General features: G+C 41.4%; 1 protein-coding gene across 15 annotated transcripts in view; it reads right to left on the minus strand.

The window, feature by feature from the left end:
* Positions 1-14,846, minus strand: part of LOC133661820 (neurexin-2-like) — a 957,097-nt gene that overhangs the window by 143,895 nt on the left and 798,356 nt on the right. For all 15 annotated transcript variants that reach the window (XM_062065342.1, XM_062065337.1, XM_062065335.1 and 12 more), the window contains one exon: positions 7,133-7,314. In XM_062065342.1, coding sequence (XP_061921326.1) covers positions 7,133-7,314 — 182 coding nt within the window. The remainder of the gene's footprint in view (positions 1-7,132; positions 7,315-14,846) is intronic.

Here is a 14,846-nt window from a genome sequence, read left to right on the forward strand (position 1 = left end):
TACAAAAACATCTCTTTCATGGCCTCAATGCTCAATTCGTGGAGCCAACCAGATATAAAGAAACAATGTGCCTCCATACTTTGGTACTTCTTGAACTACATGCAATGTGTACAAGGAGTGTTGGCAACTAGTTTGAAACTTCCACTTTGGTGATGTTAGGAACAGTTTTTCTTCTTGACGATGGCAATAAAATGATTGTGATTCTAATAAGTGTTTGGATAAGATTCAACAATATTTTGACAATATCTGGCTTGTATATTTACGTCTAAACCTTAATAGTACTCTGAGATGGCTACTAAAAAAAATAGCCATATTGAATGTTTGTCCCCCAAAGCGAAAACCATAAGTGCCTTTTGGTCGAGTGGTTGCAACCCATTACTGGTACTGGTGTTGTAATAGTATGTGTAAAAGGCTGTGGTTGGAAAAACCTTGTGACCATCTTAAAGGCCTATTGAAACCCACTACTACCGACCACGCAGTCTGGTAGTTTATATATCAATGATGAAATCTTAACATTGCAACACATGCCAATACTTAACTTACAAAGTGTAATTTTAAATTTCCCGCTAAACTTCCGGTTGAAAAAGCCTTTGGAGGATGACGTATGCGCGTGACGTAGCCAGGGGAACAGAGGTATGCCTTCCCCATTGAATACAATACAAAAAAGCTCTGTTTTCATTTCATAATTCCACAGTATTCTGGACATCTGTGTTGGTGAATCTTTTGCAATTTGTTTAATGAACAATGGAGGCTGCAAAGAAGAACGTTGTAAGTGGGATCGGTGTATTAGCGGCTGGCTGTAGCAACACAACAAGGACTACTTACTTGGATAGCAGACGCCTAGCCGATGCTAGCCGCCCACCGCACGGATGATCGGGTGAAGTCCTTCGTCGCGCCGTCGATCGCTGGAACGCAGGTGAGCACGGGTGTTGATGAGCATATGAGGGCTGGCTGGCGTAGGTGGAGCGCTAATGTTTTTATCATAGCTATGTGAGGTCCGGTTGCTAAGTTGCTAAGTTAGCCTTAGCGTCATTAGCAACAGCATTGTTAAGCTTTGCCAGGCTGAGATCTATTAACCGTGTAGTTACATGTACATGGTTTAATAGTATTGTTGATCTTCTGTCTATCCTTTCAGTCAGGGATTTATTGATTTTGTTTCTATCTGCATTTGAGACAGATGCTATCACGTTAGCTCATGCTAAAGAGCTTCGCCGATGTATTGTCGTGGAGATAAAAGTCACTGTGAATGTCCATTTCGCGTTCTCGACTCTCATTTTCAAGAGGATATAGTATCCGAGGTGGTTTAAAATACAAATCCGTGATCCACAATAGACGGCGTGGCGAAGTTGGTAGAGTGGCCTTGCCAGCAATCGGAAGGTTTCTGGTTACTGGGGTTCAATCCCCACCTTCTACCATCCTAGTCACGTCCGTTGTGTCCTTGGGCAAGACACTTCACCCTTGCTCCTGATGGCTGCTGGTTAGCGCCTTGCATGGCAGCTCCCGCCATCAGCGTGTGAATGTGTGTGTGAATGGGTGAATGTGGAAGTACTGTCAAAGCGCTTTGAGTACCTTGAAGGTAGAAAAGCGCTATACAAGTATAACCCATTTATTTATTTATAAAAAGGAGAGAGTGTGAAATCCAATGAGCCAGCTTGTACCTAAGTTACGGTCAGAGCAGAAAAAAAAATGTATTTCACTGCATTCTAGTCCGTCACTCTAACGTTCCTCATCCACGAATCTTTCATCCTCGCTCAAATTAATGGGGTAATCGTCGCTTTCTCGGTCCGAATAGCTCTAGCTGCGTTGAAAACAATAGGAAAATATGAGGGAGTGAACAACTGACAACGTCACGCTACTTCCGGTAGGGGCAAGGCTTTTTTTTATCAGAGACCAAAAGTTGCGAACTTTATCGACGTTGTTCTATACTAAATCCTTTCAGCAAAATAATGGCTATATCGCAAAATGATCAAGTATGACACATAGAATGGATCTGCTATCCCCGTTTAAATAAAAAAATGTAATTTCAGTAGGCCTTTAATTTGGACTACCATTTGTAATTACTGTATGTATGTGGAAAACATGCAAACACGGTATCATCATGCTTAAATATGACAAAGCATGCAGTCCAGAAAGCAGATCCAAACTCAGCCGAAAGCCAATTAATTGTGGGTGAAAAATGCCCTCAAACAGCAACTTTTCCCTGACTATTTCTGCAGGTAGAAGCCTCTGGAGGCTGAGGGTGCTTTCACTCTAAGTCTTAAAGAGAGTCGAGCATGGTTAAGAGGACCCAAATACGTGGCACCAACTGAAAGGAGTCATTAAGGGGGGTGGCTCAGGAGGAACGGCGGCAAATGAAACTTAATTGCAATGGGAGCCGAGGAACCATGCTTATGTGTCCACAGCAAGAGTGAGAGAATAATCCACTGAAGTTTGACAGAGGATGGATATTAGCGAATAAGTAAGGAGGGAGGATAAAAACTTGCAGACCAGGTGAGAAAAAGTTCCATCCATATGCATTGTTTGTCCCTAATTGACTTTCCTCATTAGAGCTTTAACGCCCTGCTAAGTATTATTTATCACCGAGCATTCAAATTGGTCTTGATTATGCATCATGGGGGTCAAAGAGACAATCAGACACATTTAATGTGCCTGATGTCTCTCCCTTTAATAGTCATTTAAAGTTGTCATTAGCGCTGCTTTTTTAAACGACCTTTTTAGCACAACGTATAAAATACGATAAACGCGGTTCAACGAGACTAGCTGGAATGAGCTCCTGAACAGGCTGGACTCCTGCCAGTCTCGCACATCAAGTACACAAAAATGACACTAATGGTGGGACATCACTAGGATTAAAATAAAGGGGTTGCTTGAGCTCCTCGGGGCATGTGTAAGAAACGTTTCAATGAATTCATTATTTAAGGAGTATTTATCAGGACTTGTTATCTCGCTTATACTCTTTTCCTTCCCTGCCTTCTCTGGATATCTTTTTTATTAAAAAGTAAATGTAAGCATAGGTAAACATTACATTAACAATTACGGATGTTAATTTACAAGTGATTTGTGAAAAATGGGACGCTAATGAAGTCATCGTCTAATGAAATAAAAACTAAGGCTGTCATAGGTAATGCTTTTACTCATGCGATTAATCACAAAACATTATCACAATTATCATGTATAAACACGAATTAATTGCGCATTTTATTTGGAGCACATATGCTCCTTTACCACAGGTTGCTTTACAGCAGGGGTGCTCACACTTTTTCTGCAGGCGAGCTACTTTTCAATTGATCAAGTCGCGGGGATCTACCTCATTCATATATATAATTTATATTTACTTATTTATGAAATATATGTTTTTGTTAACAAGTTAAAGGTGTTTAATGATAATGCAAGCCTGTTTAACACATATAGTTAATATTGTTAATAAATTAAAGGTGTTTAATGATACTACAAGAATGTTTAATACATATAGTTAATATTGTTAACAAGTTAAAGGTGTTTAAAGATAATGGAAGCATGTTTAACACATATAGTTAATATTGTTCACAAGTTAAAGGAGTTTAAAGATAATACAAGCATGTTTAACACATATAGTTAATATTGTTAACAAGTTAAAGGTGTTTAAAGGCCTACTGAAACCCACTACTACCGACCACGCAGTCTGATAGTTTATATATCAATGATGAAATCTTAACATTGAAACACATGCCAATACGGCCGGGTTAACTTATAAAGTGCAATTTTAAATTTCCCGCTAAACTTCCGGTTGAAAAACTCCTTTGGATATGACTTATGCGCGTGACGTCACAAAATCCACAGAAGTGGTTGGACCCCATCGGACTCGATACAAAAACCTCTTGTTTTCTTCGACAAATTTTCACAGTATTCTGGACATCTGTGTTGGTGAATCTTTTGCAATTTGTTTAATGAACAATGGAGGCTGCAAAGAAGAACGTTGTAGGTGGGTTTGATCGGTGTATTAGCGGCTAAGTACAATACTTACAGCAACACAACAAGGACTATTTACTTAGCAGACGCCTAGCCGCCAAACCCACGGATGAAGTCCTTCGTCAGCATTGTTAAGCCTTACCAGGCTGAGAATTTTTAACCGTGTAGTTACATGTACATGGTTTAATAGTATTGTTGATCTTCTGTCTATCCTTCCAGTCAGGGATTTATTTATTTTGTTTCTATCTGCATTTGAGAAAGATGCTATCACGCTAGCTCATGCTACAGAGGTTCGTCGATGATGGGTGTCCTTCGTCGCGCCGTCAATCGCTGGAACGCAGGTGAGCACGGCTGTTGATGTAACCGTGTAGTTACATGTACATGGTTTAATAGTATTGTTGATCTTCTGTCTATCCTTCCAGTCAGGGGTTTATTTCTTTTGTTTCTATCTTCATTTGAGAACGATGCTATCACGTTAGCTCAGTAGCTAAGTGTGTCACCGATATATTGTCGTGGAGATAAAAGTCACTTTAAATGTCCATTTCGCGTGCTCGACTCTCATTTTCAAGAGGATATAGTATCCGAGGTAGTTTAAAATACAAATCCGTGATCCACAATAGAAAAAGGAGACTGTGGAATCCAATGAGCCTGCTTGTACCTAAGTTACGGTCAAAACGAAAAAAGATACGTCCATCACTGCCTCTCTAGTCCTTCACTGTAACGTTCCTCATCTACGAATCTTTCATCCTCGCTGAAATTAATGGGGTAATCGTCGATTTGTCGCTCTGAATCTCTCTCGCTCCATTGTAAACAAAGGAAAATTGTGAGGAATATTACCTCCTGTGACGTCACGCTACTTCCGGTACAGGCAAGGCTTTTTTTATCAGCGAGCAAAAGTTGCAAACTTTATCGTCGATTTTCTCTACTAAATCCTTTCAGCAAAAATATGGCAATATCGCGAAATGATCAAGTATGACACATAGAATGGATCTGCTATTCCCGTTTAAATAAAAACAATTCATTTCAATAGGCCTTTAAAGATAATACAAGCATGTTTAACACATATAGTTAATATTGTTAATAAATTAAAGGTGTTTAATGATAATACAAGAATGTTTAATACATATAGTTAATATTGTTGACAAGTTAAAGGTGTTTAAAGATAATGCAAGCATGTTTAACACATATAGTTAATATTGTTAACAAGTTAAAGGTGTTTAATGATAATACAAGCATGTTTAACACATATAGTTAATATTGTTAACAAGTTAAAGGTGTTTAAAGATAATGCAAGCATGTTTAACACATATAGATTCCTTTCTTTCAAGAAGACAAGAATATAAGTTGGTGTATTACCTGATCCTTATGACTTGCATCGATTGGAATCAGACAGTAGTGCTGATAACGTCCGCATTTTCAAATGGAGGAGAAAAAAAGTCCTTCTTTCTGTCCAATACCACGTGAAAGTGGTTGGTTTTTGGCATCTTATTTGTCCAGCTTCCTTACTCCTTTGTATACACTTTACAAGAAATACATTGACGGCAAACTCCGTAGCTTGCTAGCTTGTGCACGCCAGCTTTCTGAGACTCTTTATTTTGTTAGTGCAGGCAGGATGAAGCAGAGCTTTTATTGTGCAACTGTGCAGTCGGTCTTTGGAGTTTTGACGACAGGTGCGGCGCCAGAGTTTGTTGAAATATTAAGTGTTTCTCGCCTTCCTGTCGGTAATGTTTTCTTAATAATGAGCTGGCAGCAGCCAGCGTCATCTCAGAAGACCCTCGGGTGCCGTGAATGTCAATCAAGTGACAAAAGTGACGTCATAGTGAAGATTTATGATCGCTAATTTTTAGGACTATTTTTTCAATGCCTGGCTGGCGATCGACTGACACACCCTCCGTGATCGACCGGTAGCTTGCGACCGATGTAATGAGCACCCCTGCTTTACAGTCAGTGCATACACCATTGCAAAGATGAGTGAGGAGATGGCAACTTGCATGCTCTCTGGACAATTTTACTTCAAAATAATCCCTGACGGGACTGTTAGCAAAAATTTTAACAAATTATTAATTCATACTAAAAATGTGTAATTAAAATGTGTAGTAATAAGCATTTTCCTGTATTGGGGTCTTTTTTCAAAGTTCATTTAAGTTACGGATGCACGTTATTTACTGTGAAAATGCAATAAAAAAATTAATTAAAAAAAACATGCTGCCAGCTTCCGGAGATTCACCTTTGCTCAATAGATATGCAGCTTCTGCTTCATTTGTTAGAATTTAGGGTAATGCTTTTATGCTATTTTAAAGCTTACTTAGACTGAACAGAAAGTCACTGAGTGAAAGTTTTGCTAATCCTCGCATGAGAGCGCAATTACAAGTGAGTTCTGTCTGGTTTGTTGAGTATACCCAAACACGACGCCTAGGCCCTACTGGCCGCCTCAATGATAATTTCAATCAAATAATAACATGTAGTTTTTTGTTTTGACGCACTCAACTCATATTGTCGCTGTTTTGTGTTAAGTACATGTCTCAACTAATGGTTTAAATATTATAGACTTAGGAACTTTTTAGGGGGAGTCAAGCAATCCTTAAATAGACCTTGTGACGTTCATGCATAATGGCACATTTTGTAGCACCTTTTTTTTTTCTACTTGCAGGATACACTGTAACTGCACATGCTGCCAATACATGAAATGTCAAATCAGCTTCACAACATTTTCTTTCATCATTCAATCATTTTGATGTCCAGTGAATCTTGTTTGAAAATGTTTGGTGCAGGTTCCCATACAACAAATACTCTGTCACCCACTGTCATCCATCAACCTCATAAAAAAAAAAAAAGTTAAAGTACCAATGATTGTCACACACACACACACGAAGTGTGGCAAAATTATTCTCTGCATTTGACCCATCACCCTTGATCACCCCCTGGGAGGTGAGGGGAGCAGTGAGCAGCAGCGGTGACCACGCCTGGGAATAATTTTTGGTGATTTAATCCCCAAATCTAACCCTTGATGCTGAGTGCCAAGCAGGGAGGTAATGGGTCTCATTTTTATAGTCTTTGGTATGACTCGGCTGGGGTTTGAACTCACAACCTACCAATTTCAGGGCGGACACTCTAACCACCAGGCCACTGAGTAGGTTATGGTGACGCTATCTGAATATGAAATAATAGGAAGCCTCGGTCTTACTATGTGCAGCTCCAGGTAGTCGCCCAGTCCTTTAGCGCTCTCCACCCTAACCAAGATGGCCTCCTTCAGCTGCGTGCTGAAGCCCACCGCCAGCCGATCTGCCCGCGTGCTCGGCCGGTCGTTGGGTGGCCACGTGTACGTGATTAGGGCTCCACCTCTGCCAAAGATGTATGTTGTCCCAGCTGTAAGACACGGAGAGGAGAAACAGGAAAATGTAAAACATTGCAACAACCAAATACTGCAACCATGTGTCCGACCATTTCCTGTCTGCTTAAGTCAGGAGTGTCCAAAGTGCTGCCCAGGCTCAGAGCTCCTTTTTTTGCCCACAGAATATTATGGACGTAAAATTAATCTACGTCTGCCTTACAATATTCCACAGAAATCAAACTGACATCACCCAAAATGGCAGCTGCAAAAACAAAACAGTCTTTGAAAAAGTGTATGCTTCCTGTCACCAGGAGCCACTGAGAAGGTATTGTACATTTTCACCAGGATACATCTTTATGTGTCCCTCAAAAAAGTTTGGAGCCCTGGCTCATGAGGATGAATAAAAAAAAAAAAAATCACTATATAAGTTGGAATAAAAAAAGGAAACAAATATATGTATAAATGCAGATAACAAATGAACATACTTGCCAACCCTCTCGATTTTCCCGGGAGACTCCCGAATTTCAGTACCCCTCCCGAAAATCTCCCGTGGCAACCATTCTCCCAAATTTCTCCCAATTTCCCCCCCGGACAACAATATTGGGGGCGTGAATTAAAGGCACTGCCTTTAGTGTCCTCTACAACCTGTCGTCACGTCCGCTTTTCCTCCATACAAACAGTGTGCCGGCCCAGTCACATAATATATGCGGCTTTTACACACACATAAGTGAATGCAAGGCATACTTGATCAACAGCCATACAGGTCACACTGAGGGTGACCATATAAACAACTTTAACACTGTCACAAATATGCGCCACACTGTGAACCCACACCAAACAAGAATGACAAACACATATCGGGAGAACATCCGCACCGTAACACAACATAAACACAACAGAACAAATACCCAGAACCCCTTGCAGCACTAACTCTTCCAGGACGCTACAATACACACACCCCGCTACCAACAAACCACATCTCCCGAATTCGGAGGTCTCAAGGTTGGCAAGTATGTAAATGAACAGAAAGCTGCTCTTTGAATTGCTCATCTGTAACCTTGCATGACCATGAGTTGTAACGGAGTGAGCTGACAGACTTTGTCGTGTCACTAACAGTCGGTGTAGCCGGCGCGTCCTAACGTGGACAACACAAGTTCTCCCAGATCTCGCCGTCAAAAGGAACTCAACAGCGTTTGGTATTTTTAGCTTTTTAAACGAGCCATTTGCCTGCCAAAAAGATTTGACAGTCTGAGGATGAGGTTGTCGCTTTATAAGCCTGGTAAAGACGAACAGGAAGTGGAGCGCCAAGTCAGTGACCTACTTGCTTGCAGGTGACCATGTGTGTGTTTCACAGCATGCACTACACAACAACCAGCAATGCATGAACCCTTGGTTTTTAGGGAAATTAGACATTCTTCCCCCATGTTATTCAAATTAGACTTGGTGGAGGTCAGCACTTTACATGAATGCAAATTTTTTGTTCGCTTTCTTATTGCTGTGTTGACCTGAATATAGGACAAACCTAATTTCTCCCCTCAAAAAACATCTGAAAAATGTGGGTATGACGGAAGGGTCATCCCCTGGAATAAACCCTCCGCGCGGTTATTTACAGCCACAACGACGAACGGTGGTGACATAATTATGGCGACCTGTCACTTCAGGTGCTGATCATCAATGCTGCCGTCATGCTCTGCAGGTGTCTTCTTTATCTCCTTTGATGGACTGCCTTATGGTTATGATAAAACTCTGTTTCTGCTAAACCTTTTTAAGCGGGGAAGAACATGTTCTTTGTAATAATTCTAATTCTGTTTTGCAGCATAGCGGCCAAATCTTTTCAAAAGCCTATAGTTAAAGTTAAAGTTAACTTAAACTATAGAATAAGTTAAAGTACCAATTATTGTCACACACACACTAGGTGTGGTGAAATTTGTCCTCTGCATTTGACCCATCCCCTTGTTCACCCTCTGGGAGTTGATGGTAACAGTGGGCAGCAGCGGTGGCCGCGCCCGGGAATCATTTTTGGTGAATTAACTCCCAATTCCAACCTTTGATGCTGAGTGCCAAGCAGGGAGGTAATGGGTCCCATTTTTATAGTCTTTGGTATGACTCAGTTAAGGATTAAACTCACAACCTACCGATCTCAGGGTGGACACTCTAACCCAGGCCTGGGCAATTATTTTGAGTTGGGGGCCAAATTTAAAGAAAAAAATGGGTCTTGGAGCCAGTATATCTATTTTTAGGAACACTAATACAAAACCTCACAATAATGTCTGATTGAATGCTAAAACGTTATGACAGACCGCCTTAAAAAACGCAATGGAATTTTAAATTTTTTTCACAAAATGAGACACCCAGAATGTACATGAAAATAACAAATGTGGGATTTACAATATTAACTATTAACGATAAAACACTGAATATTGACAACATATGAACGCCACACCCCCCCTCGATCGACATATTTTACAATCAAGCTAAACGCAACAAAAATGCAACAAACAGCGAAAAATGAATGCGAAGGGTAAAAAAAAAACCCCACCTACAATCTGATATATCTGATATATGACTAAGCTTTAGCTTTGTTGAAAAATCTCCTTCCAAGTCTGTCCCTGACACCCGCATTTCAGGCTGGACGCTCTGGAAACACTGTGGAAACGCTCCCCACCCACACTGCTTGGTGCCTGGTTTGAGCTGCTGTGACTTTTATGCATACACAAATGCAGGTTTAAGTCAATTGAAGATTTTAAAACTTAGCTTCTTGGCTTGTGTCATAAGAAATGTTGGAAATTATGTATGGGGTACCGAATGTAAAAGTTCAGTCACACTTTACTAGCAGATATATTCTTCACATTGAACTCACTTTTCTCACATTTAACTCATTTTCACCACATTTAAGTTTGAAATAATTGTTGACTCTAAATGTTCTTTTTGTCACGCTTGCGGGGCCGCATGTGGGTGGTAGTTGTTGTGACTTCTAGATGCAAATAGAAGGCACGAATGCAGCAAAATAATATTTAAAAGCACCAGGAGTCAAACTCTAAACAAACACTCTGGTGCAGGGGAGTGCACGTATAACAGACCACCAGTGCAGTTAGGAGGGCACAAAAAGACTATACGGAAACTCAAAACAAGACTACACTTACGGTGAGGTGTGAAAAGAAAGAGCAGCGTGCCACAGCAGTCAATGCTGATTGAAACCTGAGGCTAGCTAAAATAGGCTGCTGATTATTAACTCAACTCAGGTGGACCTAACAGGGATCTGAGGCAGGAGTCAAGTCGCTTCAGGAAGGACTAACTAAAACAGGAAGAGAAACCAAAATAAGAGTGCGAGACCGGAACTAAATCATCAAACACAGGACAATGCCAACAAACTCAAAATAAGGCACGGCCTGGTGTGACAAGCCGTGACAATATTTGAATGTTAAATCTGAATGTAAATGTTAAATTTAAATATTTAAGGTAAATCTAAACATTAAATTTGAATATAAATGTTAAATATAAATCAATATCTTAAATCTAAATCTAATTGTTAAATCTACACCTACATGTTATATGTAAATCTAAATGACAAATCTATACCTAAATGTAAAGCTGAACTTAAATGTTAAATGTAAATCTTAAATCTAAATGTGAACGCTAAATGTCATATCTAAAACTAAATGCTAAATCTAAATCTTAAATCTAAATCTAAATGTGAGTGCAAAATCTCTCGTCAAGTGTAAAGATGAATATTCATAGCATGCCAATTTTCCACCAATCCGAGGCCTCTCAGCCGCAAAACCGCGCCCACATCTCTGTCTCTTAGTGCAAGACACTCCTACATCTTTCTTACTGCAGAAGGAAACATGACAGATGATTCATTTCAAATAATGCCAATAAAGTTGCATATTGATAAAAATGTTAGCTCCAGACATGTGAGTGTGCATGGTGTGTTGCTTAAAAAACAAGACGCTTAAACAGCTGGCCGCTTCACTTCCGCGTTTGACAATGAATAGAATTGCTTCCTACAACGAGACACCAATTTCTATTTGTACGTGTCTTTCATCATTTCGCTGTGCTGTTACTTCATGATTGTGTCACATGTGAACATTTTAAATTGCTGTAAACAACGCAGTCACTGTCACATAAATTGATGCAGCAGCCAGATGACACGCTCGCTTTGAATCTAAGAATATGACTCAATTGTGAACTAAATGGTAAACACAAGCTCAAAGTGAGAGTGAAGTCATCATTTGGTCTGAGGTTTGGCTCTGGACCTTTATCTTTGTAATACAATTATTGACTTAAGGGTGCTGATTTCATTTAGTGCTATGGTACACAGTTCACCTGGGCTCCATGTAAGTGAGCGCTGATTTGAGAGATAATATGTAACTCATTGTACGGTACATCTAATGCATCACTATGTTTATGAACAGAGACGCCATGATGACAAATGATGAATGACAAAATCACCTCCGGTTGCTATTTCAGGCTTCTTATCGGACAAAAGTATTTTTATGTGGACAGAGATGTTTTTAAAATGCCACTGATATATAATATCTGTTTTCATGTTGACCTAATCTTATCAATCAAGCAAAGTCTTCAAACAACGGTCAATAAGCTGTGAAATATGATTTTTTTTTTTATAGCAATCAGCCAATTGTTATTTTACCAATAGAGCAATAAGAGGGGCTGAGGTTCCTGAGGTAGTTAAGAAGCTCCTCAGTGGCAGGACCCCAGGGGTGGATGAGATCCGCCCTGAGTTTCTGAAGGCTCTGGATGCTGTGGGGCTGTCGTGGTTGACAAGACTCTGCAACATTACGTGGACATCGGGGGCGGTACCTCTGGATTGGCAGACTGGGGTGGTGGTTCTTCTATTTAAAAAGGGGAACCGGAGTGTGTGTTCCAACTATCGTGGGATTACATTCCTCAGCCTTCCTGGTAAGTTCTATGTTCTACGTACTGGGCAGGAGACTATGCTGGATAGTCGAACCTCTGATTCAGGAGGAGCAGTGTGGTTTTTGTCCTGGTTGTGGCACTGTGGACCAACTCTATTCTCTTGGCAGGATCTTTGAGGGTGAATGGGAGTTTGCCCAACCAGTCTACATGTGTTTTATGGAATTGGAGAATGCATTCAGAGAGTATGGGGGTATGATCAGTGTCAGAGCTTGGTTCGCACCTGTTTCCATTGAGAGTTGGACTCCGCCAGGCTACCCTTTGTCACCGACTCTGTTTACAACTTTTATGGACATGATTTCTAGGCGCAGTAAGGGCGTTGATGGGATCCGGTTTGGTGGATGCAGGATTAGGTCTCTGCTTTTTGCGGATGATGTGGTCCTGCTGGCTTAATCTGACCAGAATCTTCAGCTCTCACTGGATCGGTTCGCAGCTGAGTGTGAATCGACTAGGATGAAAATCAGCACTTACAAGTCTGAGTCAATAGTTCTCGCCCAGAAAAGGGTGGCGTGCCATCTCCGGTTTGGTTAGGAGATCTTGCCTCAAGTGGAGGAGTTCAAGTACCTCGGGGTGTTGTTTACTACTGAGGGAAGCGTGTATTGTGAGATCGACAGATGGATTGGTGCGGCGTCTGAACTTATGTGGACCTTGTATCGGTCCATCGTGGTGAAGAAGGAGCTAAGCCGGAAGGCAAAGCTCTTAATTTACCAATCGATCTACGTCCCTATCCTCACCTATGGTCATGAGCTTTGGGTTATGACTGAAAGGACAAGATCACGGGTACAAGCGGCCAAAATTAATTTACTCCGTCGGGTGGCGTGGCTATCCCTTAGAGATAGGGTGAGAAGCTCTGTTATTAGGGAGGATTTCAGAGTAAAACCACTGCAGGAGGAACCAGATGAGGTGGTTCGGGCGTCTGGTCATAATTCCCCCTGAACGCCTCCCTGGGGAGGTGTTTATCGTGTGTCCAACCGGTAGAGGACCACGGGGAAGACCCAGGACACGGTAGGGAGACTATGTCTCCCACCTGGCCTGGGAACGCCTCGGGATCACCGGGAAGAGCTGGACGAATTAGATGGGAAGAGTGAAGTCTGGGCTTCTCTGCTTAGGCTGTTGCCCCCGCGACTCGACTTCGGATAAGCGGAAGAAGATGGATGGATGGATGGATGGATGGATGAATGATTGTGATGGCTGCAGGGACAACAGGCTCGTAGAACACCCATGCACCCACACGTGCATGCTTTTAAAGGCGTAGCCCTACAGAGGTAATGAGACACAAAGCTACCTGACACTTTCAAGATCTAACGATCCTATGACAACCATTTAAAACGAGCCGACACATCCCCCCTCCTCTCCATCCCTTTCTCCTCTCCTCTTCCCCGATCCTTCATCCCAGTTCAGCCCTTTGCACCTCTATTGTTTTTCCCCGGCGGCTGTATTATTTCAATGCTGACTAATTATCGCAGCACGACAGCGGCGACTAGAAGAAAGGAGGATGAAGAGGGGGAGGAGGAGGATGGCCATGCAGGAGAGGATGATGAAAGGCAACAAGGTGTGGCAGTGGTGAGAAAGAGGCAACGTGACGGCATGGAGGGGAGGGAAGAGGAAAGTTGTGCCTTCTATTATTGTGGTGCAAGAACAACATACCATATATATTCTATATAGTGCAGGCATTGTTTCCAACTCCTTAGTGAGAAACCTAGCCATTGAGTCGCTAGCAGTCGCTAAATTACGTCATTGTCTAATTTATATAATTTCCTATTCTCCGTATGTGTATGACCCCGGATTTCCACTGGATTCGAAACGGATTCCAAACGGCACCTGCATCTCCCGTTTTTTTGGTTTTTTTAATCAATGTGTCCGTTTCCACCGCCTGCATAACGGCACCGACATAGTGATGACGTTACACATCCCTGCACTAAATATACTCAGAGCTTCTATATTTGCCGAATGCTGCAACAAATCTATTCAATTCAGCTAAAGTATGCTTGTGTCGGACAGGATGTCCTGAACAAACACAACATAAATTATCCACTTTACTTTCAAAATAAAATAAAATACTACATTTTCAAGTGTATCGTATTTTTCACTTTGAAATGTCTTAAAGGGCAGCAACAAATATGAAATCAACTTGTCAAAGGTTTTCAGACATAATTTCACCAGGCTGAAACAATTGGTTGAGGACATGGATCGAAACTTAAATAATAATATACAGGCATATCCCGGGCAGTTATATGGGGAAATTGGATCCTGTGTCAAATACCAGCTGATACAGAGTCTGGGAAAGCAGGGGAGTGGTTGTTGTGACACGCTCGCCAGAGATGATGTTACTGTTGTATTGTTGCTTGCTACAAAAATAAAGTTGTTTTATCGTGGCAAGACAGTCTGTGTTGCCATTCAGCACCTGTTATTAATAGCAGGACTGAGTTTATTTACCGTATTTTCCGCACTATAAGGCGCACCGGATTATAAGGCGCACCTTCAATGAATGGCCTATTTTAAAACTTTGTTCATATATAAGGCGCACCGCATTATAAGGCGCTACAGTAGAGACTGGGGTTACGTTATGCATCCCGTAGTTGCGAGACCTGACTCCATATATAAGGCGCACCGGATTATAAGGCCCACTGTC

Source organism: Entelurus aequoreus, linkage group LG12 (genome assembly GCF_033978785.1).
Source record: "Entelurus aequoreus isolate RoL-2023_Sb linkage group LG12, RoL_Eaeq_v1.1, whole genome shotgun sequence".
In the NCBI taxonomy this organism is placed as follows: domain Eukaryota; kingdom Metazoa; phylum Chordata; class Actinopteri; order Syngnathiformes; family Syngnathidae; genus Entelurus; species Entelurus aequoreus.